Source organism: Falco peregrinus, chromosome 6 (genome assembly GCF_023634155.1).
Source record: "Falco peregrinus isolate bFalPer1 chromosome 6, bFalPer1.pri, whole genome shotgun sequence".
Classification (NCBI taxonomy): domain Eukaryota; kingdom Metazoa; phylum Chordata; class Aves; order Falconiformes; family Falconidae; genus Falco; species Falco peregrinus.
In genome coordinates this window covers 58805822-58831487 of record NC_073726.1, presented here as the reverse complement: position 1 = coordinate 58831487, position 25666 = coordinate 58805822, and the positions used below count along the sequence as shown (strand labels likewise).

Sequence of the window (25666 nt, the reverse complement as noted above, 5' to 3'; positions counted from 1 at the left end):
ACAGTCTGCGTGTTTGTGAAATCTGCTGAAGTGTGGAGTGTGAACTATGGGTTGGGTTGCCTTCCACAGCCTGTAGACAGTCTAGCATCTTAGTTGGGACAGCTCTGGATTACCTCATTGTAATCCTGATGGGATTTCCTCAGTAGCCTTCAGTGTGTGTTATTTTGCTGCCAGGTGATTTAGAATGTGTCTTTTAGTTTGATGTTTCCTTGGCCCTAATAACTCCTGAGCCTTTCTCAAGTATCAGCTGCAATCTCCAACAGCCTCTTCCATGCTCCAAAACGTTCCAGTTCCTGCTGGAAGTTGTGTTTTCACATTAAAAAAAAATATATATATATACAGAAAAACTGAGAACAGAACTGTTAAATCCTATACTGTGTTAACCATCAGGATTGTTAGCTGCGCTATTGATTTCATTTGATCAATGAAAGCTTTATTTTGTAATGTAAATTACTGACTCAGGCCTAGCCTGCTGTTTTTGTTACGCACTGGGTGTGCAGTCGGGTTACCCCAGGATATATTGGATCAAGGATATAAGCTCCCATATGCAAGTTAGTGTGTTAAGTGTTTGCCAGACACACCACAGCTCATACAAGACTGGTTTAAATTTTTTTCTTTTTGTTTGCTGCTTCCTCTTGTTTTCAGGATGGGTTTGAGCATTTTTGTGGGGTTTTTTTCTCCCCAGCTGCTCGCAAACAAGTTCCAGCTGCTCGGGAGGAGGCTGCCTCCAAATATAAGGTACCTGCAAAACTCAACATGGTAATGCAGCCACTGTTCTGAAAAGGAAAAGCAGAGACCAGCAGCTCCCTGTCTGCTTCCCCTTCCATAGCCTATGCACAGGCTTTTCATGCCTGGCTTGACATCTAGGCCTCCTCGGGCACCTGTATGTTGCATGCCTGCAACCCTTGCAACCTGAGGGCTTGCACAGAGAGATGGAAGGCTTTGATATGGGCTGCCATGCTGGGGTTTCCTTGCATGATGGCTTTCACTGGCTAGACTGTGATTCCACACATGCACGCACAAAAATATAATTGGGATTACAGAGGATCAAAACCAGACTGGAAGCCAAAAAGGTCAGAGAGTTGGGGAAAAATAGGAGTGTGGCGCAAAGGAGGCATGGTTGCAGCATGCACATGAGCTGTGATAACCAGCACATGGTGTTTATTGCTCTTAAGTAGCATATCAAGCTCAAGGCTGTACCCATTACAGTCCAACTGCTACGTCCAGCAGCGTATTCCAGAAATGAACTGGGTAAAAAAAGTTACTGGGAGAATGACAGGAAGCTTTGGGGACTGATGGAGCTGAGTAACTGGAGTTGTCTGGGAAAGAGGTTTAAAGAGTTGACTGCAAACTGCCTTCAATGGGTAAACAAAAAGTGAAATTAAACTTTTTTGAATGCTCACCAGGACTGGGAAGAGTAGGAAGCTCAACTGTAGCAGGAGCAATGGAGGACAGATGTTAAGCATGTTCCACTAGAACTAGTGAGGCTCAGGCAGGGCTTGTGCTTGGCAGGTAAGTCCGGGTTACACCAACCTCTCTGTGGAGAGCGGTTGGTAGGGATGACCTCATTGGAGCTGTGCTAGGGGCACGGTGACATTTAGTTGTCTCGGTGCTCGTAGATGAATCCACTGCTTTGGCATCTGTTTAGGGTTCAGGTTCGCTAACTCCTGGGGTGATGCCTCCGGGGGAGCACTGGGGCAGCCCCTCGGCATGCGGTGGGGTGGGCCCGGGGGAGATGCAGCCGAGGGGAAGGGCAGGGAAGGGGCCGAGCTATGAGGGCGCAAGGCGGGGGGATGAGCCGCAGCCCGGTGCCCCCTCCCCAGGCCCAGCTCCGGGGGCGCCGGGCCCGGCCTGGCCTGACTGGGTCGATCGCCCGCCCGCTGCCACCTGCACGTGGCGGCCCGCACCCGTGGGCGCCGTAGCTCCGCGCCTCCGCCAGCCACTCAGAGAGCGATATTCAAATCGTTGCTCGGTGGCGGCCAATGAGAGGGGAAGAGGCGGGGCCTCGCTCCCCGCGATTCCCACGGCGAGCTTCATTGAGGGGGGAGCTCGGCGGGCGGCGAGGTGCTGGGAGCCATAGGGATGCTGAGGTACTGCGGGTACTGGGAGGCACTGGGAGCGCTGAGCATGGCGGACTGCGTGCGTGCGTGCGTGCATGCATGCCAGAGGTCCTGGGAATCACAGCGTTATCCTGGCAGTAGGATGTGGGGAGCAATGATTTGTCCATCAGGCAGTGGGGTGCTATGGGCTCCAGCCACGGGTGGTACTCCATGGGCAGGGGTGGGCAGCAGTGTTGGGGTGTTTTGTGCTGCATCCCTGGCAAGTGAGTGCTTAGGCTCCTGTCTGGGTATTTTGTGTGAACGAGTTAAGAAAACGTGCTCCAATGCGAGGAAGGAGGCTGCAAGGTTGGCACCAGTGCAACTCACGGTATTGCACATGAGTGCACTGACAAACAAAACTTATAGCTTAGTTTTGGCATTAACAGTTGGCCCTGGTTCTTTTGGGGAGCAGCCATAGCCCTGATCAGCTGTTCTGACTCAAGCGTCCATGTTTAGGGAAGCAGTGGCGTGTTCGCATCAGGGTGGCTGGACTCATCCCACACAGATTGCCTGTCCGTCTGCTGGTGCCTCCTCCAGACAAATTCAGTGGAGCCCTCCCAGCTCAGATCACATCCTCAAATCCAAGGACTCACTTTCAAACCCTGTGGGACAGAGGAGGTGATGGTGGGCAGGATGCTTGTGAAAAGCCAGGACAGAAGCGTGGAGTCCAGCTGTTGTGCTAGCTGTTTGTTGCCCTTCACAGTTTTGCAATTGACTGTCCTACAGGTCTCAAATTTTAGTGGGGTCAACAAGTTTAGGAAGAGTCTCAGTGGGCCTCCAAATTTCCTAAGCTGCTTAAAGCTATCACTTTATGAGCAACATATTCAAGAAGAAAGGTTTCCTTTTTGTGCCTTCTAAGAGAGCTTGCAGGAAGAAAACTTCCATCAAACAAAATAGCAGGATGTGAGCATCATTCCCTCTGTTCGCAGGGACTCCCAAACTGGGGGGTGTCATCAGTCATTTGAAGGCGCAGTGCAGTGCCCTTTTCTGTGAGGGGTCCCTGCTAGAGCATACACCCTTTTATTATCTGTAATTACATGAATCATACTGGTCACCTTGTGCCTGGATGCCTTTCGATTCCAGTATTGCCAGCTGACAGCAGCAAAGTCCAGTCTGGGAATAACATTCCTGCTTCCATAGGAACCTGAGGCTGGGAGATCCTAAGCTCTGGTCTTCTGCTGCTGCTTCTTCCTCTTTTTCCTCCTGGCTGCCACCTGCCAGCAGCCCAGCAGCCAAAGATCTTTGTGTCCCTGCTATGGACGATGTCTGGTTCAGTAGATGAAGTGCCCTGCATGAACTTTGAAGCCAACGTATTTGCAAAGAGCCTGTGCCAGCACTGTTTCCAAGCCGCAGGGGCTCACCAGCATGCTATCCAGGTGAGCTCCATCCCACCTGGAGGCTATGAATACTTCATTAAGGACCCTTTGTTTATGTTGGGACTCCATCTGCCTTTGTAAAGATGGAAATCCCTAAGACAAAGGCTCACCTGGCCTTCTAGAGGTCTTTGGGGGAAATCTGCATGGGGAGTCTTCCCAGACATGGGAATCCATCATTTAACCATGTCCAGGCCAGAGCCTGGAGCTACCTTAGCAGGGAAGGGCTGGACACTGGGTGTGAGTGGCTTGATAAATGCTGGAAGGGAAAGCAGGGGTGTTGCAAATGCAAAGCTACAAGGAGGGAAGGGGGAACTGGCAGAGCAGGGACCCACCATGGGTTAATCTCGGCTTGATGTCTTGTGGCGTTTACAGTTTACAGGCTGCCTGACCTAAAATATGGTCCTGGTGGATGTCCCTGAGGCCCCCAGCTGTCAGCTTAGGGCCAGGGCTGAGTTCTGTCCCTGGGGCAGCTGCAGCAAGCTGTTCCTGGAGGGGAAGGCAGGAGGGAGATAAATCTCATGGGACTTTGGGATCCAGGTACCTTGATCCAACACATTCTTTCGGCACAGGGCTGGAAGCACAAACCACTTGGCTGCCTCTGACCAGGCAACAGCTGGTTTCATGTTCACTGAGGGTTTCGTGTTGTTCACTGTCCTCCGGGAGTGACTGGCCTGGAATGATGAAATAGTAATGAGCCTCCCTCTCTCTTTCTTGCCCTCTCCCTCTCTCACCCTGTCCCTGGGCCCTCTAAGGTTACCTCAGCCCTTTGCCCATGATCTGCTTAGAGCTATCACCTCTGAGTGAATGCTGGCATGGGTGAGATGTGACGCAGACAGCTGGCTCCTCAGAGCCTCCCCCACTGCTGCTTATAAGCCCTGCAGGTAACAGGGCTGGGGAGGATGCTGAGATGCCTGCAAGCCCTGACAGAGAGAGGCAGGGGCTGGGGCTACAGCCTTCTTTACAAAAATCTCCCTCCTTCTTGGCTCCATTGCCTCTCCCTGAGCTCTCTGGGTGGCAAGGGAGAGCAGCTGCCAGCAGCATCAGTGCTGACATGGGAAGGCAGTTTCCCTGAGCCCTCATCCACACGCGCTGTCTCCGAGATGCCTGCAGCATTCAGCATCAGATAGGAGCCTGCTGGGCCTCTCTGGCCTCCAGAAGTAGGAGAAAAATCTCAGTGGTGGGCTGGGAGAGGCATCAAGAGCCCCAGAGGCCAGGCTGCTCTCAGAGGAGGTAGAAGAAGCAGGCGTTTCCAAAGGGCAGCCTTCCTCCTCATCCTCAACACACTGACAGCACCATTGCACTCCCTTCTTCCTCACAGGACCATGCCACGGAGGTCACAGGGCATGATGCCGGCAGCAGCGCAGACTCAGGCGAGCCCTGGGACGCCCTCCATATTTTAGCCCCACAGTGTGAGGTATACGTGTGCGTGGGCCCAGTGGAGGGACCAGAGCGGTGAGTACTAGCTGGGAGCCATGCTGCTCCAACGAGCCCCCCTCAGTGGGAAGAGTGGAGGAGGGGGAGCGGGAAGCCAAGCAGGGGGAAATCAAATGCCTTCTCCCTGATGCTCTATTCTCTGCTGCCCGGGAAAAAAGGCTGAGCAACCCCCATGCCATGCCCTCTAACTGGGTTTCTCTTGGCTCTTCCAGGAGAGGTCAGGGGGCCACCAAAAGAGTCTCCTTCCTTCTTACTGCTTGTAGAGCAAGGCTGGTGGTCCCAGGATGGGCTCTGCCAGCCTCTGCCCATCCAGTAGAGAGAGAGCCGGTGTGGCTTGGGCTGCTGGTGCTGTCTCTCGCTTCAGAGGTCTGTGGGTTGTGCTGACCACCAGCTGTCCTCTCTCCCTGCCCCACAGCTGGCACGAGAGCAGGGGATATCCCTCGCTCAGCCCCGGAGCTGAGGGTGAGCACAGAGAAACCAGCACCAACCCCAGCGCCTGTGCCGAAGCCAATTCTGCGCTTCCCAGGGTGAGATGGGATCTCGTGATTTGGGTTATTTTGGTCTCCCCAGCCCCCTCGGCCCTTCAGTGCCACTTCTGCTGGCCACATTCAGAAGATCCTGAGTTGCAAGGGGGGGGATCAGCTGAGACCCTTAGTCCCAACAAAGGAGGCTCTTCCCCTAAAGAGCACACGAAATTCGCTTTTGGATTCCCCTATATGGGCTTCCCTATGTTTCTTGCCATGACCACAGATGTTGGGCTGGGGTCATCTTATGCTCATCCAGCTCCTCTCCTCATTTTTTTCACCAGCAGCTTTTGGGCTGAACAGGCTGTAACTTCTGATAAACGCTCTTACCTCCTTCCAGCCCCCAAAAGCTACCGGTCCCCATTGCAGAGATCTGCCCTATCTTGTCTCCCAGGACGGGGAAATGACCCGGTTGTGGGACAACACTTTGGGAACGGGCAAACGAGACATGACGAGCTACACGGGCCGCAAGGAGGAGATGCGGCCACGAGCCCCGCAGGCAGACAGACCCAGGTGGGCTCAGCCCGTTCCCTCTGGATCCTGGGTGAGAACCGAGGCACAGGGCTTTAGGAAAGAAATCTGCCCACTGAAAGCAGGTACTCTTGGTTTGCTCCTGTGTGACATCCTAGTTCTGGTTTGTTTTCCACCCCGGGGATCTCTGAAGTTCACGGCAGATCTCTATTTAGTTCAACACCTCCATGGGCATCATATGAAGGGATGAGGCCCAGAGTCCATGAGATGGCATCCCTGTGTGTGCTGACCATGAACCGTGGGTCTCCCGGGTGTTCTCTGCATGGTTTGGCGTGCCCTTGGCTTGCAGTACTGTGTCCCAGCACTCCCACCCCACCTGGAGGGAATCTGGGTTTTATCTCTGCCCTCCTGGACCGTTTCTAGCTCTCCTGCGAAGACCTGCTTTGCTGTGGACGTGGTGGCATCCCGCGTCGCTCGTGCCTCCCCCAGTAACGGCCTTCTCCCCGTCCCAGAGCACCGCACCACCAGCCAGAAGCCTGAGGAGAGCTGGCTGAAGCACCGCAAAACCAGCCCTCCCAGGGCATCAACCCCACCATGTGCCACCGCTGGCTTCTTGCCAGCCCGCAGCGACCCGTTGGGCGGTGGCAGGCACCTCACCGGCTCACGGGGTCGGGACGCCCGCGGGCAGCCTGGCGGCGGGGGCATGGAGGGGCGGCATGGGCTGGAGAGGCAGGAGTACACGGTGCTGGCAGATCTGCCCAAGCTGAAGCTCCTTGGCCAGCGGGATGCTGTCGACCGCTGTGGCTCCCGCACGCTCAGCCCCGGCCGGGTGGAGGTGGAGAGGATATTTGGCTGCGAACGCAGGTGAGAAGCAAGAGGTCTCCACAGTGGCCAGAGGCAGGGAATTGCCTGTGCTATGCTCCCTACGCTGTCGGGGAGCTCAGCTGAGCTGTGCCTCAGGGAGAGAGCAGGGCTAGATGGCAAAGCTCAGCTTTCAGCTGTGCTTAAATTTCCCTTAAAGAAAGGGCTGGGTTTAGGCTCAGCTCCTCCGGCCTGGGGAGCTCCCCCAGTGTGGCACGCAGGCAGCTGAGGCCATTGGAAAAGTGGCGTGGAGCTGCATTGCTGGAGGCGGAGGGAGCAGCCCACCCTCCTTATCCTCACAGCCACCTCCAGGAAGCTGCAGGACATGCTGCAGAGCAGGGCAGGCCACAGAAGAGGGGAAGGAAACAAGTGGTCCCCGCTCCCAGTGTCAGTGGCTCCCCAGGGATCCAGGCTCCACTGTAGGAGTCACTCAGGAAAGGATGGGGGATGCTAAGAATTACCCAGTGCTGGTTGTTGGGTCTTGGCTGGAGAAGCTAGAGTGGCTCCAGCATCAATGACACAGGGCAGGAGGGGATGTAAACGGGGACGAGGGAGTATCCTGGGCAGGTGGCTGGGATGTGAAGGACCAGATGGAGGAAAGCTTAAGGAACGGTGTGAAGAAGACATGAGTGAGGCAGTGGGACATGAAGCGATGGGGACAGGGAGAGGCTGTGGCACACACGGTGTCTGGGGCAGGTGGACATCTGTGGGGTCAGGCTTAAGTGGAGAAGGGGCTCTGCCTCTGAGCTGTGCCTGGTGGCAGCCAGACAAACTGTGTGTGCCCACAGGAAATCAGAGACCCTGGAGGCCTTCCAGGCTCTGGAGGAGGGACGTGTGGACCGGCTCGATGGCAAGACCCCTGTGCCACCCAGCAAAGGCCGCCTAGTTCGGAGGCAGTCTAGCCCCAGCCTGCCCAGGGAGGTGAGGCTTGGCTTGGCTGCATGGTGGGACCCCATGCTGCGTTGCTTTTCCCTGACACGTTTTCCTCTATTTCTGCCACATGCTTCTCTCTTCTGTTGCCCTGCTCCCCCTTCCCTGCTATTGCCAGCCCTCCCTCTGCCATGGACTGTGACTTTGCTCTTAAATGGCAGCACCCCTTTTGCCCTTTGGGTGCAAGACACTTCAGTACAGGCTAGCTCTGTGCATGAGGATGCAATTGCTGTCTGGGGAGCTTTTTAACCAAACTGTCTCCCAGCCCTAATCCTGTCTTCTTCCCTCTCACTGGCAGTTATTTTTTTTAAGAAGACTCTCTGCTTTCTGTCCCCTCTGTCCCTAGGGTCAGCGGCTCTCCTGGCAAGTCGAGCAGCGCAGCAGAGACCTCAAGGAACCTCTGCGTTCCTCCAGCCCAGCTTGGCACCCTGAGAAGTCCAGCAGGAACCAGGGTGACCCCCCACGCCCTGCTAGCCCCGGCTGGCTGCTGGAGAGAGGCAGCCGGAGCCCATGCTCCGCAAGTCCGTCCCAGCGGACGGAGAGGAGGGCAGGGGAGCCTGCGAACCCTCCTTGGCGCTCAGAAAAAAGCTGGAGGAGCCAAGGGGAGCCTAGCCGCTCCCTGAACTCGGAGAGGGGCCGAGCTGCCTGGCAGGCAGGGGGAACAGGGCAAGCCCTAGAGAGAAAGAGCCGAGGGAACTCCCTGCACCCTGTGGGCTTTGGGAAGGGCTCTGGTAACAGTGGAGTGAGCCAGGCAGGGCAACCACCACGGTCCCTCAGTCCTGGGAGGCGCACGGAGAGCACATGGAGAAGCCAAAAGGAAATGTCCCCTCCCACCCCAGTGCAGGGGACAGGGAGGCAACGGGTGAAGTCAGGGGAGCCACTGCACCTCAAGGGGCCTGGGAAGGCATCTGAATGTGGCTGGCAGAGCCTCCGGGAAAAGCTGCCACCCTCCCACGCTGGGAGGAGCACTGGCGGCAACTGGAAAGGCCAAGGCAAGCCCCTGCGCCCCACAAGCCCAACGCGACCGCCGGAGAAGGACTGGAGGGGTCGAGGGGATGCCCACCAAACACAGGCATGGGAGAAGGACTGGAAGCACCAAGAGAAGCCTGTGTGCCATGCAGACTTGATGCGCCAGCTGGGAAGGGACAGGAAAAGCCCCACAAGATGTCTGGACGTAGGACTACGGCCGGATGACAGCTGGAAAAGGCCTGAGAGTCCATCACAGCAGCTGGAGGATGACTGGAAGCACACCCAAGACACAAACAACCCAGAGAAGCCATTGGAAAGCAGCTGGAGGAACAAGAGGCTTCTCGTTTACCATGTGAGTAGGGCAGGAGCCAGAGGTGATGGGGGGACCCCATCAGGCATAAGCTGGCAAGCACAGAGTGGGTGCATTCCCTGGGTTGCAATTCTGCACTGCCCTGGCTCCCCTGGGTCCTCTGCCTGTCCAGGGAAGCCACGCTGCCTGCCTGGCACTGGGAGAAGGGAGGATGCTTCCCCCCTGGCCTGCACTGGGAGGCAGATGCTTGGATCTGGGAAACTAAGGTGAGGACCCATGGCTTCAGCTCCTGCTTTCTCCCCATGCAGCCCCAGTTGGGTGGAGCCGCCTTCCCACTGCAAAGCAGCGCTGGCTCCTCGAGAAGCCCACAGCCACGTTCGAATGCCAGTGAGAAGTGCAACAAGGTAGGTGCCAGGCTTGGGGAATGGTGAGGAAGGACAGCTGCCTGCTCTGCTCTGTGGGCAGGCAGCACCTGGCCCTCCACCGCTCAGTGAGGTGCTGCCTTCCTGTGACCTCCTGGGCACCACGCTCACGAACATTCCCCTTCCCTTTGTCCTTTGTCCTTTTCTCAGTTAGGGAAACAGAGGAACGGAGCCTTTTTTTAAAGCCAGAAAGAGGCAAGCAGTAGACCTGGGACTAAAATCTCAGCATAGCTGCTTTCCTTCCCTTTATTATTGTCTGTGCTGTGATAGCACCAAAGGTTTTATGGGGATGAAGCAGGCTTTAGTGGCATGAAAGAAGATACAGGTGTATTGTGTTGGCATTCCTGGGGTACCAAAAATGCCACGAGAGTGGCCTTGGAGGGCTGCAGAAAGTGTTCTGGGAGCCCATGGAACTGCCAGCTGCGCCTAAGTCCCCCCCCCATGTGGGTCAGTCACCTTGGCCAGGTTATCCCCTGCTAGGGCCTGGCTTTTTGCTTTATGCAAGGACAAACTGCAGCAGGGCAGGAGGCTCCCAAAGGCCTCTGAAACTCGCTTCCCTGATCCAGGCTGGAGAGGAGCCCAAAGCCCTGAGCTCCCCCTGCACGACTGGGTCTGGGTCACCGCACCTATTCCAGGTTTCCTCAGCCCTGAGCTCTGGGCCAGGCACCTTCACTTTGCCTTGCGGCAACAAGTGTTGCCTCTGTAATTGCACGGTGGAGCAGAGCCTGGCATTTCGTGATCCTCGGCCTCCTGCCCCCATTCCTTCGGGACCTTCTTTAGCCATTCCCCTTCCCGATGCCAGCTGGCTTTCTGGGACCTGCTTCCACTTCTGCCGAGATTGCAGCTTTAGGGGTTCGTTTTGGTGGGGGCGGCGTATAAAACCGAGCAGCTTCAGGGGTGAAGGCGAGGACCCCGCTGTGTGCACACGACGGGGCTGCTGAAAATCCCTGCCTAAAAAACCCCACAGATCCCGCCTGGATAAGGGCTGGGCTCCCGGCCTCCCCTCCTGGGGCAGCAGCGGTTTCGGGCCGTACCTCCCCGGGCTTCACCCTTGCCCGGGCCAGCCCCGGGATCGTCCCGTCCCGTCCCGTCCCTTCCCGGCAGCCCGGTGGCTCCATTGGCTGCGGGCGGCCGGGGCGGTGGCGGCTGGCTGCCATTGGCCTGCCCGGGCCCTCCCAGGAAGTTTAGGGGAAGGAAAAAAAAGTTTTTGGGTTGGGTTTTTTTTTTTCCTCCTTGTCTTTCTTTTTTTTTTTTTTTTTTTTTAAATTAAAAAAAAAAAAAAAAGGAGGGGGGGGGAAGGCGAGCGGGCAGCGCGGGGCGGGCGGCGGAGCGGGCATGGTGGGGCCGCGGGTGCCGCCCGGCCGCTGAAGCTGCCCCGCCGCCCTGGCTGCCAGCGTCCGGCCCCACCGCGACCCCGGCCCCGGCCCCGCCGCCGGCCGCGGCGTCCCCGCCATGACGGTGAGTCGGGACCGGCCCGCGAGGTTCGGGGTTTGGGGGGGGGTCGGGGGGGTCCTCCCCCTCGGCTGGGCCCTGGGGGCGCGCAGCGGGACCCCGCGGGGCAGCCGGCGGTTGGGAAGGAGCGAGCGGAGGGCCCCCAGCTGTCAGCCGCCGCCTCCCCGGGTCCCTCCGCTCCCTGCTGGCCCGGGCACCGCTGCGCGCTGGGCGGGCTCTGGCCCTGCCCGGTGCTCGGGGCTGTGGCCGAGGCTCGGTGCCGCCTTGCCTCCCTTCCCCGTCGCCGCCGGGGCCCCCGTGGCCGCTGGGCAGCGCGGCTCCGCTAGCGGCAGCGCACCCCGCCTGCACGGACCTGGGTGCCGCGGGCGGGCGGGCTGAGGCCTGCCGAGCTCAGCGCACCGGTGACTGCGGCCGGTGCGAAACCCGCACCCCCTCCGGCATGGCGAGCTGCTGCTCCCCGAGGGAGCCAGATGCGGTTTGGGGGCTGGGAGCATCCCCCACCCGGGGCGAGCCTTCCTCGGAGCAGACCTCTGCCGGCCCTGCCAGGAAGGCTGCTGGGGACAGCGGGGTGGTGGAGGTGACAGGCCAGGCTGCTTTGGCAACACCTATAGATTCGGGAGCTGCGTGTGCACCCTATCCTGGGAGCGGTTTGTACTTCCACCAAACCGAGCTGGAGCGGTTTTGCTTTGTGTTTTGGCCTGGGGCATGCGCCTTGCAGAGCGGAGCGGGTTCCCTTTTTGGAGGAGAGGAGACGTTGTGCTTTCCGGGAGGCCGGGAGCCCCTCGCACCGTCTCTGGGAGGTGAGATGAAGCGGTGCTCTGGGACCTGCTGCTCTGAGGAGCTTTTGGGAGCAAGACGAGCGGGATGCACAGCGATGGCAGAGGCTGGTGATGGAAGGAGCGCGTCTGATCATCCTGTCCCTCCTCTCAGACACTGCGCTTTCTCAGCCTGCTGCTGCCTCTTCCCCCTCCACTTCTCCATCCTGGCGCCTCTGTACCACCCAGGAACCATTCTTTTGCTCTCACCCACTCCCCTTTCCTTCTTTGGTGTTTACATTCTTCGGATACTTGCAGGCTGTTATCACCTCCCCTGTAGCCCTTCTTCAGCCAGAGCAGGCAGCCACCTCTCTTTAACCTGCTGTTGTAAGCCAGTCCTTCCAGTGTCACCGCTGTCCCCAGCTGCTTGGGACCCCTTCTGGTGCCTCTACCTGGCCAGCTGCAAGGCCAAACATATAGCTGGTGGGTATGGATACAACTAGGCAGAGTTGCTGCTGCCACCCCCCGAGCCGAAGCCTCGCTGTCTGCAGCCCCGAGTTGCACTGCAGGACTGTGCATTTTGCTGGGGGTGCATCCTGCCACATTCTTGTGTCTCTGGCACCCGGATCTCTCCCAGCAGTTTGGCTTTCCTGGCCATTTCCTCCTCCTGCCACTGGGCCACTTCCTCTGGATGGGGGGTTCAGTCTGAACCCTGCTCTCTTCTTTCCCAGTATCCCAAACTCTTTATGCCAGATGAGGAAGGTGGATTTGGTTGTGGGGAGGTGGAGAAAAGCATCAGTTGATGCCTCATCCTATGGTTCTGGCCTTGCCATGACAAAAATAGTTCAAAGCCAATACCAGAGCTGCGGCTCCATGCCTTGGGGGTGGCAGCGAAAATGGAGCCACCAGGGAAAACAGGAGTCCTGTGCAATTTGCCCAGTTGGAAGAAGCCCTCCGGGGGGAGGGGGGGTTCTGGCCCCAGCACTGCATCAGGGGCAGCAGTTCTGGCAGGACTTTGTGCCAGTTTTCCCGGCAGCATACATCCCATTAATGTTCGTTGTTTTGGCACCTAATGCTTTGGGATTGTAAATCCTCAATAAGATGAGACCCAGCTGAGCTGTGCAACAGCCCCAACCGGGAGTCCTTTCACTCTGTCTCTCCCTATATTGTTTTTTCACCTCCACGTAGCCTGCCCTCTCTTCTGCTGAGCCGAGTGCACGTGTGGCCTGGGAGGGGGGGGAGGTTGCACTTTGATGTTTTGCCTCCTTTCCTTCCCTCCCACTGCTTCCAGTTCGGAGCCGGAGCTGAAGTCACCGGATTAGAAGGGATAACGGGAAAAAGGGTGGAGCTGCTGCCACAGGGAAGGAATTAATTTTCGGGGCACAATTTCAGGGCAGCAGCAGGGCTGGCGGGACATCCAGCTTCATACGGCTGGGGATGCATGTGTCCCCCTCATCTCCCAGCTGCTGGCAGCGCATATCACCTCGGTGGGAGGTGAGGCATGGGAGCCCTCTGTGTCCTTTCGCTTTGGTTTTCCTCCCTTCTCAGGCAGCTTGGGGCCACCATCGGATACTTCTGGCAGAGCCTGAGTCTGTAGCAGCTGGTGACCCTCCCCTTGGCGAGCCTCCGTGTGCCTGCTCGAACCAGTAGCCAGAGTGCTGGGGTGGGCCGGCGTACTCGCCCCTTGCCACCCCATAACCTTGGGTGTAACCCAAGAGTGGCAGCTCAGGAGATGAAAAAAGGGGAAGGCTCAGCCCAGCTGGGCAGCCAGGGAGTTGGGCTTGCGGGGCAGCCACGGCTGGCCACCAGGCTTGTTCTGGGGGTGTGGAGTGGCTGTGCCAAGCCACCCCTTCTTGCCAGCTTGGTCTTGGGTCGCAGTTGTGGCATGTAGGGACCACTGGTGGCTTCCACAGGGCTGGCAGTTTTGGTGCAGAGCGCTGGGAGGTCCAGCTCTGGCACCGTCACCTCTCTGGCACTGTCCGCACTTGGCTCTGCTGCGGAAGGGACAGATCAGCAAACTCTGGCTTCCCGGGGAGAAGAGGTATTGGGCTGAATTATTTGGTGGCGTAACTTCTCTGGAGCCAGCAGGGTTAGGAAAGAGGGACTGGCTCCAGCCTGTTTAGCTGAGGGCAAAACGAGGAAGAGTGGTTCCCCTGAGTCAGCTTTCTGGCACTCCACCTTGGGAAGGAGATAAACTGGTTGGGATGCCGCACCAGTGGCATGAGGTTAGGAGGAGGGGGAGCAGGGGGAAACTTCTTTCTAGCACAGGGTGATTTGGGTGAGATTCTGTTCATCCTTACGTTTGGTAGCGGTGGCCAAGCCTGGGCTGAGGGCAGGCTCTGCAGCAGGAGGAAGCAGAAAGCTGGGTAAGAGGAGCCCCCAGCACCTTGGAAAGGATTGAGTCTTTGCGAGTGTCAAGTCTCTGAGAGGATCAAGCACTGGTTGTGACTCTGATTTCATCTCTACCCTGGAGCACATTGTTTAAAGGCAATGTGTTTTCACAGCTGTTGAATTGCCTCCTGTACATTTGCGGTGAGGGCGGTTTTGTAGAGAACTACTCACTTCTTCAATAAAAGATTGGTGGTGAAGTTACCAGAGGGACAGTAGCCCTGGGGCATGGATGGCCATGGTTTGGACAAGGTGTGTTTGATTCTTTGTGACTTTGCCTCCATCTCTGAGGCAAGCCCCATCAGTGGCAGTGAAACGCTCCCTTCTGCCTGCTCTCCTTGTCCCTGCTTCCCCCCCCTGAATAAATACCTCTGAGGCACCTTGTGGAAAGCTCCCTGCTGCATATTTTCCTTTCATTTTTTTTAAAACCTCTTTCCTTATCTCCTGCTTCCTCTTACAGGAACGACTGCCTGCTGCTGAGAGCTAAATCCAGTTCTGCTTCACCACCGGGTCCTACACCCCCATGAATTTCCTAAAAGCAATGCCAGGCCATTCCCACTGTTATTCTGCCACTGGAGACTCGCCTTCCACCCCCTGGCATGAAAAGACCTTTTGTGTGTCGCTCCAAGACAGTAACCCTCTGTTTTTTCCTCTCCTCTCCAGCCGGATCTCCTCAATTTCAAGAAGGGATGGATGTCCATCTTGGATGAGCCGGGAGAGGTAAGCTCAAGGTGGAGGTCTGCCTCTTCCCCCAGCCCCTGCTGCTAGAGATCCCCTGGTGAGCAGCCAGCTTCCTTCCCCCTCGCTTGCTGAGGTCACTCCGGCTGGGAAAGGCAGCAGGAAGCCTTTGGTGGAGGTGCCTTGCTCTGTGTGCAGGCATGGAGGTTCACCCAGCGCCCCTCTTCCAGCCGAGGGGTGTGAGGGGGAGCTGGAAGGGATGTGGAGGAGGGGGAAGAGAAGGCCAAGAGGTCACAGTGCAGAGCGTCCCTCCCTGTTCCTACGTTTCCCCCGGTAACTGCCTATCCATTTCCCTCCTGTCTTTTCCCTTCCCTCCCCCTGCCCGATCCGCCTGCAGTGGAAGAAACATTGGTTCGTGCTGACTGACTCAAGCCTGAGGTATTACCGGGACTCGAACGCAGAGGAGGTAAGTATGGCCAGCTTTTCTCCAGCCTTCTCTTGCTTCCTGGCCAGCACGGAGAGGAGTGCAGCCCTGGCGTAACCAGCACGCTCCGGGGAGAAGCAGCAGCATCATGTCCTCCTGAAGGGCACTAGAGGTGGCAAGCTGCTCTTCCCAAAGGGGTGACGAAGGGGATGGGTATCTGAAGGTGGGGTGGTGAAGCCTGGTGGGCTGTCAGTGCTGGGAGGTGAGGAGAAGGGCTGGTCCTGTGGCTGGACATCTCTGATGCTCTCCATCGACACTACTGGCTGCCCTTGGGTTAAAAGAGGCCACGCTGTGCTGGGGAGCTGAGACCGGCTCCTGGAGAGCTGTGGGATGAAGGCGGAGGCTGCCTGTGCTTTGTTTATGGTGCTGACAGGTGATGGGAGCTTTTTCAAAGCTGGGTTTGCACTGATGTCCTAATGGGTGGCTGTGCTTTCAGGCTGATGACCTTGATGGAGAAATTGACCTCCGCTTCTGCACAGACGTGACAGAGTTTGCGGTGCAGCGCAACTATGGCTTCCAGATACATGTGAGTGTCTGGCACTGTGTGGACATGGAGCAGTGGCACCAAGGGACACTGGGTGGCAATGCTTGTTCCCTCCCCATGCTGAGATGCCGAGAGGCAACCCATGCAAACCTTTGGCAAGGCTAGTTGGTGATGCGTGGGTGGCAGTGCTCAGGGACATGAGTGCTGCCCACCTGGAAAGGATGGAGGAGGAGGAGGGAGGCTTTGCAGGGCTGACCAGAGGCTGTGCTGGAGGGGGCCCAGGAGCCAAGCTAAATGCCAGGAGTGTTTACTTGACGAGTTGTCCAAGGCACCTTCTCTAGAGCTGCGGGGAGGGAGTGGTGAGCACTGCAGATCTCAGTGTAGCCTGGCTGACTGTGCTGTAAGTAACAGCCTGTACCCTGGATCTGGCCCCAGCACAAACTTGGCTACTTGCTGTAGCAGCAGGAGGTGACTGCTAAGGCAGCACAAAACCCGGCATCTCTGGGTATGCAGAGCTGGGCACTTCACGGTCTGGGTTCCCCTGTGGCCTGCTGCTGTAGGGAACCTCACCCCAGCGCTGGTGCCCAGCTCCCGGCACCTGAATGGCTGGATTGCACTGCCTCACGTTGGGCCAGGTGTGTCAGCAAAGTTTCTTTGGTCTTTGCCTGGAGATGGTCTCGTGGAGGATGTGTAATGGGCTTCCCCACAAAAAGCATGTCCCTGCTCCCACCCCTTCACCTGCCCCTAAGAGTCTTTGACACAGCAGGTGGCCTCTTTAACACTGTCAACCACCTGTGCAAGCAGGTGCCTGGGGGTCTTGGGGAGCGAGCGGGAGCTGCTTGTACCTCCACTGGGTGCTGACGGGGCTTCTGTTGCCTCCCCGTTGCAGACAAAGGATGCCGTGTTCACCCTCTCAGCAATGACCTCGGGCATCCGGCGCAACTGGATCGAGGCCCTGAGGAAGAACGTGCGGCCGGTCAGTGCTCCGGATGTCACCAAGTAAGAGCTGCCCCACGCTGCTTCACTTCTTCCTCCTCTTTCTGCCCCTCTCCCCTGACAGGCAGGGACTGGAAAGGCCCCTCTGGAAATCCGGCTGCTCCTAGATCATCCCTGCCTTCCGCTCCTCCTGAACATGGCCTGGATACACCAGCCAGTGGCAGGGGTTGAGAGCCTGGTGGCTCCCATTGTTGCACCCACTTTTTGCCTTGCCACATCAGTTTAGCCCGGTTTCTCCACCAGCATGGCTAGAGCTGGGGTGGAACCCATTTCCTCAAGGGGTGGGATGCTACAGGCCTAGCTCCACGCTCAGTGGGATTTTGTAAGGCTGGGCTGAGTGAGGGCTGAGCCTTGGGCAGTTGATGGTGCCTCCGCTGGCATCCTTTCCCACACCATGCCTCTCCTTCACCAGCTGTCGCTCTGGTTTCAGGCTGGCTGACTGCGACAAGGAGAACTCCTTCCATAACTGTGTCCCCCAGAAGGGCTCACTCCGGTTGGAGGAGCAGCAGCGGCCAGGCTTGGGCTCTGAGGGAAACTTGAAGGGTGGACACTGGAAGGCAGATGGACACCGCCATGCCTTTGACTACGTGGAGCTGTCTCCCCTGCCGCAGGACCCTGGGAATCAGGCGTCCCTGCAGAAAATGAGAGGGAGCTTGAGGATCTCTGATCGAGCTCCCAAGCATGAGGAGCTGGAGCGGGATCTGGCTGTCCGTTCGGAGGAGAGGCGGAAATGGTTTGAGACCCCTGACAGCAGGGTCCCAAACAGCGATGGCCCAGTGGGAGACTCTTCCTGCAAGGTGGGGGAGCAGGACCTCCCCACTCCCCCACTTTCGGAGGACCAGCGGATTCAGCTGAATGAGGAGATAGAGAAGAAGTGGCTGGAACTGGAACGCCTGCCCTTGAAGGACTCACGGCGGGTGCCCTTGACAGCACTGCTGAACCAGAGCAAGGGAGGCCACAAAGAGACCAATGAGATGCTGAAAAAGGAGGTAAGAGCATCCCTTCTCTCTCAAACCAGGATTCTGGTGGCCCCTTAGTGTGGTGCTTGGCAGTAGGAGGCTCTGCAGAAGAGCAGGGCAGAGGTGCAGAGAGGTGTTCGTTCTTTCTGGCTCTGTTTGCCACCCCTCAAGTGCATGGGAGCTTTTGCAGCCAGGTAATACAAGGCCAAAGATCTGCTCTCACACACTTGGAGAGGTTGCCCAGGCCATGTTTTGATCCAGGATAAGTTAGTTGGTGGCACTGCTTACATGGAGTTGGTGTTTCCCAGGAGTACATCCACAGCCTCTCTTCTCTGGCTGTTCACAAATCTGCAGGTGCTTCACCCACCAGCTTTTGAAAGGACCTGTGCGCTTGTCTGTTGTCCCAGCTACATGTGTAGTGGTGGTTTCCTCCAGCACAGATCCACACCTGGAGGCTGGGATGTCTCCTCCTCTCCTTGCTAACACTTACCAGGCTGGGGGGTGGCTCTGCCAATTTGATCCCTTTGCAGGCTGCCGTTCCTGTCGGAAGCTGATGCCTCCATTGGCCATGAACACTAAACCCAGTGTTCAAATGCAGCGCGCTGGTCAGGCCACAGCACTTTTCTGCCCCTGACTATCTCTCTCCCCTCCCTGGTGCAGGTCCAGTCACTGCGGGCACAGCTGGAGTCCTGCCGGGCCCGAAATGAGAGCCTTCGGGAGGCGGTGAAATCCCAGGGAGATGGCCATGTGCCCCGGGGGTACATTTCACAGGTGAGCAGGGTGCTGGACACAGGACTCTGGGGTCTCTTCCAGTCCGAAGCTGGGAAATGCTGGGACCCAGCTCATTGCTGAGCAGGTATCGCTAATCATTGGGTTGCCATGGTGACCCAAACTGTGCCCACTTGTAATCAATGTTAATTACATAAAGGCTGGTGTGTGTTGCCTAGCCTTAAAGGGGACAGCATAAATGGGGAGGAGGAGGAGGAGCATTAGGGGAAGCGTGCAGGATCTGTGCCCTAGCTTGGAGGTGGGTCAGCAGCCTTCTGCTGAGCCACCTGTCCAGCGGTTTGCAGCTCGCCACATGTGGTTCTTGCTAACATGAGCTCCCAAATCCCTTGTTAAAAGCAGTCCGTCAGGCCCTGGGGATCTCCTGTTCCTGCCAGAGCCGCCTGAGCCCTGAAGGTCACTTTGACAGTGCAGCCGGTTTGTTTGCTGGGGTGGCACGTGGGAAAGCCCGCAAAGCGGAGTTTGCTCACGCTTCAGCCTCTGGCTTCTCTTTGTTTATTTATTTTCCCCCCTACATGGACTTGTCCAAAGCAAGTGGGGTCACATCCCACAGGGATTTCCTGAGAGTAGGCTGCCATTCCACCAATCTGTGGGGATTTCAGGATGTGTCCTACGTGTCAAAAGAAATTGGGGGAAAGGAAATGGGGTCTGGTGAAGCCTGTTGCAGCAGGCTGGCTGTACCTAACCCAGATAAAGAAACCCACAAGTCCTGAGGTGCCCAGCCCAGCCACTTACCAGTCGCTCAGTCTTCTTGATTTAATATTTACAGCTCACAGGCCTCTTTATGGTCAAAAAACCCAAAAGGAGTGAGGAGGAATGGCAACTTACCTTCCTAATAACTTGTCTCAAAAGGCCAGCATTTCACATCTGAGGCCAAACTTGGCCTTTCCCCAAGGGCTCATTTTCCCTCAGTCTGCTGAGGTCCACAGCCATTCCGTGGGCCGATCACCAAATTGATCCGTTGCTTTTTCCTTTGGTTCATCTGTGAAACTTCACACCTTCCCTCATCTCAGTAGGGAGGAGTAGCCAGAAAGGACTTGCATTTCTACAACGTGTTGCAGCACCCTTTATATCAGCCTTCACCTTAGTACTGGGGGAAGGAACGGGACAGCAAGGGGCTGTTGGGGGATGGATGCGATGTGGCACTCTGGTGATGTCTTAGAGGCCCTGACTTTTAAAATAATACTGTGGCATGGTTTGGGGGTGAACAAAACCTTCCTGAGGGGCTTGGGGTGGTGCTTCAAGTATCTGGAGGGAGAGCAGAGGTGTAGCTCCAAAGTAGGAACCGCTTTGTTTGGCGGTAACCCCAATTCACCACAGTGCTCAGCATTGAAAGAACAATCCCCTTGATCTCAGAGCCATCAGAAAGGAGGGCAAGCTGTGTGAGGAGGATCCCTAACCATTAGGCTTTGTGGAGGGCTCTTTGGCAGCCTCTGTTGGGCCACAGGGCAGTTCAAGGTGTCAGTTTTCAGGAGAAGAGGCTCAGTTTTCATTGATTCTGAGGGATGCTACTTCATTTAAAAGGCAGATACTGAGATGCAGTTCCCTCTGTTGATCTCCTTCAGCCAGGCAGTGCAGCCTGGTGGAGGGTCTGGACTGAGTTGTCAGGTGTGTCATTCCCAGCTCTTGGCCCAAGACAGACATTCCTGTCTTGCTGCTTCAGTTTTGAGAAGAGCAAAAGGAATGTTTCATCCTTCACAAAGCACAAAGGTTGCAAGATGTGCAGCCCTATCAAATAGTTGTGTTCACTGATAAAAGTTCCACCTCACTTCCAGAAAGAAATGACCCTCATGGCAAATGGTCTCACTTCTCTCAAAATGGCCCTGGACTCGAATGAGGTTTGCAAAGGCAAACATCAGCTCAGCCCGGTACCTGTCCTGGCCCAAGCCTTTGCTCCTGCCTCCTGGTCCCTCACCCCTCCTTTCTTTGGCACGGCAGGAGGCCTGTGAGCGCAGCCTGGCTGAGATGGAGTCGTCCCACCAGCAAGTGATGGAGGAGCTCCAGAGGCACCACCAGCGGGAGCTGGAGCGGCTGCGGCATGAGAAGGAGCGGCTCCTGGCAGAGGAGGCGGCAGCAACGGCAGCAGGTAGGAGTGAACACCAAGCCATGCCCCCACTTAGGTGGGTCCCTCCTGCCTCTCCCAAATGTCTCTTGCCAGAAACCAGTCATCCCAGTCACCTGAAGCCACACTGCTAACCCTACTGGTGTGAGGCTGATGCTCCTTGGAGCACGAGTTTGGTACTCCTCAGACCTGTGCTGTGGAGGCTGTTTGGGGCTGGGGGTTTGGGGTGGTAAAGATGCGGTGGGAAATGGGTTATTTCCTCTGTGGATGGGTAGGAGGGGGGTCAGCACCTTCTAGGTGGACGGGGCTGGCAGAGGTGGCAGAGAGCTCCCACACTGCCCCGTATTGGTCTAGTTGGCAGCATTTGGTGCATTGGGATGATCCTGGGGCATGGAGAAGGTGGGGGATGCCCTGAGGGCAGGAGGGGGAATCTGCAAAGAGGTCTGGGAGCCCGCAGCAGCAAGAACTCAACCAGTTCCCTGGTGTGGTTTCCCCATATGTGCCGGAACTTGCGCAGCCTGATCCCCCATCTCCCATTGCCCCTTCTGCAGCCATCGAGGCATTGAAGAAAGCCCACCGGGAGGAAATGAATAAGGAGCTGGGCAGGACACGAAGCTTCCAGCAATGCAGCTCGATCTCAGATGCCCTCCAGAAACAGCACCAGTAAGAAACCACCTGTCCCGCTCCCATTGCCTGATGTTGCCGCCATGTGCCAGTGTCACTGCACCCTGGTTGCAGCCATAGCCCCCAGCTCTCCCTCCTGTCACTTCCCCAGCTCCCTCTGTGGGCTTGGTGGGTGCCCGGCAGTGACTGCCAGGGCTGCTGGAGCTGTAGGGCAGGGAGGTTTATCCCCTGCTTGGCTATTGTAGCACCTGTTTTCCCTGCAGCTCCTCCATTTTTCCTATAGCTTCTTCCCTCTGTTTTCTTTATGGAAAGCTCCTCCATTTTTCCTTCATGGCTTGAAGCTCCTAGAAGCACCATGCTCACGTGCAGGAGGGTGGGAAATAAAGCCTTGGTCCACAGGGAACGTTGTTTTGTGCCAATGACTGATGGGGGCAGAGGCTGCCCATGGCAGGGGGGGAAGGTGATGTCAGTGGCCAGGGGCCAGCAAAAGTTGCAGGGCAGCAATGAGCCAGCACCTCTTTGGCAGGTTGGACGTGGAGTCCCTGAAGCGGGAGCTGCAGGTGCTTTCTGAACAGTATTCCCAAAAGTGCCTGGAAATCGGGGAGCTCACCCAGAAGGCAGAGGAGCGGGAGCAGACACTGCAGTGCTGTCAGCAGGAAGGGAAGGAGCTCCTCCGGAAAAACCAGGCAAGAGAAGGGCTTTCCCTGCCAGCAGAGACCGCCGAGCATGTTCCTCCCTTGCACAGCCCAGCCCTTGTGTTAAAACTCCCCTACTTGTTCCCATTTCTTCCCTTCTGAGACTTCATCATCATCAGGAAAAAAAAAAAAAAAAAAGTTAGAGGCTGTGGATGGGCTTGTCTTAACTATCATGTTAAATATGGTGAACGTACTTTGTGTTGTAGGTGCTGTAACCTATGGGCAGAGGGTTACAAGAAGGTCTCTCGAAGCTGGAGTAGGGCTGGCTTGAAGATGGAGAGGTCAGGACAGCAGAGAGGCCTGTGCCATGGCGAATCTGATGTCTTTTGGTTTTGCCTGCAGGAGCTGCAGACCCGTCTCTCGGATGAGATTGGGAAGTTGCGAAGCTTTATTTCATCGCGGGGCTCTGGGGACCGCTCTTCGCACAACAATGAGCGGAGCTCCTGTGAGCTGGAGGTACGGAGTCCCCCCCTGTGCTGCCCCCCTGCCTCTATCCCCACCCTGTGCTGGGGGTCTCCTCACAGTGGTTTTGGCTGGGAGCGGGTGGGAGTGGGGTGCCGGATGGAGCGGTGGGCTGGTGCAGGAAGCAGGTACGCAAGCTTCCCCTTCGCTGCTCTCCTGGGCTGCTCACGCTGTTTCCTGCCCCAGCCCTCCTGGCCCTTCCTTCCTTTTCCATTGCCACGCTTGCGCCAGGACCTGCTGGCCTTTCTGAGGCTCCTGAGTCATCTCTGATTCCTCTCCCTACTCCTGGCCCAGGTGCTGCTGCGGGTGAAGGAGAACGAGCTCCAGTACCTAAAGAAAGAGGTGCAGTGCCTCCGGGAGGAGCTGCAGATGGTGCAAAAGGTTGGTGTTTTCTGGGAGCCATTGGGAAATTAAGCAGGAGAGGGGAGGGAGGGGAGCACCAGGGCTGCATGTCAGCAGGATTCAGCTGGGTTTGATGGGATTCTTGGGCCAAACTCTCTTGTGAGTTGTGCTCCTTGTCCTGGCGTGCTCCTGAGTGCATAAGCAGCCACATGCTCTGAGCAGCACAGGCTGGTGTAGACTTCCCTTGTACAAGGGAAATGTCATGGAGACTGCTGCTGGTTTCCCCAGATGTATGTACACGTAAGTGTGGACAAGCCAGGAGCCCTTCTTTCCCAGTTGGGAAGCCTGGATGAAGTCTGCCCAGTGCTCTGCTTGCCCAGCCACCTTCTCTTCCTCCAGTTGTCATCTCGCTGGGTAGATGAGTTTCCTTGGGCACAGCTGCTGGGTGTGCTGCTCCCTCCACTGGCAGCAGCTCCTTCAGAGGGATTTTCAAAGACCCCTGCCAAAGGGGAACCTGAAAGAAGCTTTGCGATTCAGTGATGCTCCAGGAGTTTGTAATTTTCTCACTTAAGATTTTTTGCTGTATGAGTGGCTGGGCTGGGACTGGCTTTTTCCGTGGCCTTTATCTTTAGTAGGGCTTATTTTTCCCACATGACTGGCCCAAATGCACACAAGCCATAGTAAATCCCACATCTCCTCAATCTGATATTGTAGATCGCCACTACTGTGGGACCAGTGACCCTGCCTTCCTTCCCTGCCTGGGGTTTGGGAAATGCTACCTCCATGGTCTTTTTCTGAATGGTTTCTGTGTGGCCTGGATTGGGATGGGCTTCAAACATGGGATTCACTTTCACCTCCTCACCTGCTGGCCTTTCTGCTGCTGGGCTTGCCTTGTCACCCCCTTCCCTATTATTGGCCCTAAAACCTCTTGACCCCTTTCCCTTCTCTGGCAGGATAAGAGATTTGCGTCAGGGAAATACCAAGATGTCTATGCAGAGCTGAATCACATCAAGGTGCGCTCGGAGCGAGAGATCGAGCAGCTGAAGGAACACCTGCGCCTGGCTATGGCAGCTCTGCAGGAGAAGGAGTCACTGTGCAACAGCGCTGGCGAGTAACGGTGAGCACCAGTGATGCTGTGATGTCCCCTGCAGGTGCAAGTGGCTGAGACTGGCTGCCCCGCATTGACAAGGAGATGGAAGCTGCCAGTTCCTCCTGCTGCAGAGTGTTAAAACTTTAGGCTTAAACTCTTCCTTCTCTGCTTCTTGCATTCTCTCATCCTGCACCCCTGGCCCTCCTTTTGTGCCTGACATTCTCGCAAGGTGCTCAGCCCCCTTCTTGCCATGCTGCTCTTGACGCTGCTCTTGATGCTCCTGCAGCTAGCACCAAGCACTGCTCAACCAGGCTGGAGGTAGGAGCCAGCCATATGCTGGCCTTCGCCCTGTGGCTTAGGTGACAGCGTGGGGGCAGTTATGTGCTACCTACATAGGTAATGTTTCTGCTGCATTCACCTTTGAAGCAGTTTCTCTATCGCAGCATGGAAATTAGGTCTGCAACAAAGCAGCCCTGACTAGACCCAGCCCTCCTCCCACTCGCACCTGTGGGCATGCCTGCTGCATCTGGGGAGGGAAGCAGGGTGACAGGAATGAGGTTGTCCTGTTGTCCAGGGCAGTTCTGCTTCTTGCCTGGATGCAGTGGCCATCAGGATTAGGGTCACCCTGCTCCACCAGCATTTGCTGGTGGGCACCAAGATGCATGGGTCTGTAGCAGGGCTCCAGATGGCCATCTCCTGGGGGAGGAGAAGATACGGTATTTCTGAGCTCAGTGGAGTCTTTCTAAACCAGGTCTGGTTTTCTCTTTTCTCTCTCTCCAGGTCTTCTCTTCATTTGTTTATCTGTTCTTGTTTTGTATTTGCTCCATTCCTCACTTGCAGGGAAGGTGGTGGGGGGGTGTGTGTTGAATCCCATCTGTTATCACCTTGATGAGGAATCCCACACACACCCCAACCTCCTCAGTCCCCTCCCAAAGCTTTTTTGATGAACCCCTTTTGCCTGCATACCTGAGCACATTGTTTGGACTGGCTCCTTACATGCACCTTCTTCAGGATTTTATATGTGAAAATTATATTTTATAGAGGAATTTTTCTGCCTCCCTGGGAAGAAGGGGAAGAGAAGGGGGAAAACTTTTACTGCATCACCAGAATTTTTACCCTAACAAAGAGAATCTGGTTCCCCAACCCCCTCCCAGCCCCATTGCTCCTGGCCGCACAGCCACCTTCAGCACATATTCTGTCTGTTCCAAATGTCTCTGTGGACCATCCTGGGATGTATGGTGAGGATCATGACCCCTCCACCTATGCACTCCGTGCCAACCCCAGGGACCTGCAAAGAAGACATGCAAGCCATAGGAGGGAGCTGCTGGGGCAGTCTGCCATGGATATGCTTGCCTGGGACTTTTGAAATAGGAGACCTTGGCAAGAGTCCGCATGATCGAGCTCTCTCTGTGACTGTCCTTTGGCTCCTTTGAGAACCCAAGCTGGCAGAAGCCCAGAGCCAGGGGGCTTTTCCTTTCCAGGGAAGAGGAGCTGTGACGCTGCTACTGCACCTGCTGGAGCCAACCCCCTCCAAGGTGGCAGCTGCTGCTGCTCTGCTACACCCTTCAACTTTTAACTTAATAAAATCTTCCCTTTTCGCTGAGAAAAATGTGTTCCTTGAGGGGAAGGCTTGCCACATGGCCCTAACCCAGTGTGGCAGTGGGGTGTCATTTTTCCAGGTTCCTGTGCGACTTGGGGTATCCTGACCTGTTGCTTGCCTCCCTCTAGATTTGGGGAGGGAAAGCAGTGGGAGCACCCCCAGCCCCTGGCCGGAGAGCAAGAGGAGCCCTGCAGTGCCATTAATCCAGCTGCCTGCCCCACCTTTGGATCTGGGGGAGAAATAACCTGCTTCACCACACAGCTCTGAAAATCCCACGTGGACCCTCGGGATGGAGGACCTTGGCATGACTGCTCCTCGTTCAGCCCCATCTCAATGTAAATGTGAGCTGCTGCTCTGCAGAGAGGCTGCTGGCAATTATGGAAGAGCCCTAATTGCAGGCTATTGCCAGGGCT

At 56.5% G+C, this 25666-nt stretch overlaps 1 protein-coding gene across 3 annotated transcripts; it reads left to right on the top strand.

Annotated features, from left to right (window-relative positions):
• The first annotated feature begins 3262 nt into the window (after positions 1 to 3262).
• On the top strand, positions 3263 to 25262 carry TRIOBP (TRIO and F-actin binding protein). 3 transcript variants are annotated; one of them, XM_055807309.1, is made up of 19 exons: positions 3263 to 3475; positions 4794 to 4927; positions 6328 to 6768; positions 7554 to 7686; positions 8042 to 9016; positions 9283 to 9378; positions 14655 to 14711; positions 15067 to 15135; positions 15590 to 15679; positions 16527 to 16636; positions 17064 to 17622; positions 18253 to 18363; positions 20317 to 20464; positions 20992 to 21103; positions 21591 to 21750; positions 22102 to 22215; positions 22516 to 22602; positions 23517 to 23680; positions 24434 to 25262. In XM_055807309.1, exons 1-18 carry the CDS (start codon positions 3362 to 3364, stop codon positions 23676 to 23678), a joined length of 3672 nt encoding a protein of 1223 aa, XP_055663284.1. In that variant the 5' UTR covers positions 3263 to 3361; the 3' UTR covers positions 23679 to 23680; positions 24434 to 25262. The 3 variants fall into 3 exon arrangements, with proteins under 3 accessions (XP_055663284.1, XP_055663285.1, XP_055663286.1); XM_055807310.1 differs by lacking the exons at positions 3263 to 3475; positions 4794 to 4927; positions 6328 to 6768; ... (1 more) ...; positions 8042 to 9016; positions 9283 to 9378 and adding an exon at positions 10677 to 10854; XM_055807311.1 differs by lacking the exons at positions 3263 to 3475; positions 4794 to 4927; positions 6328 to 6768; ... (1 more) ...; positions 8042 to 9016; positions 9283 to 9378 and adding an exon at positions 11414 to 11648.
• The last annotated feature ends 404 nt before the right edge of the window (positions 25263 to 25666 follow it).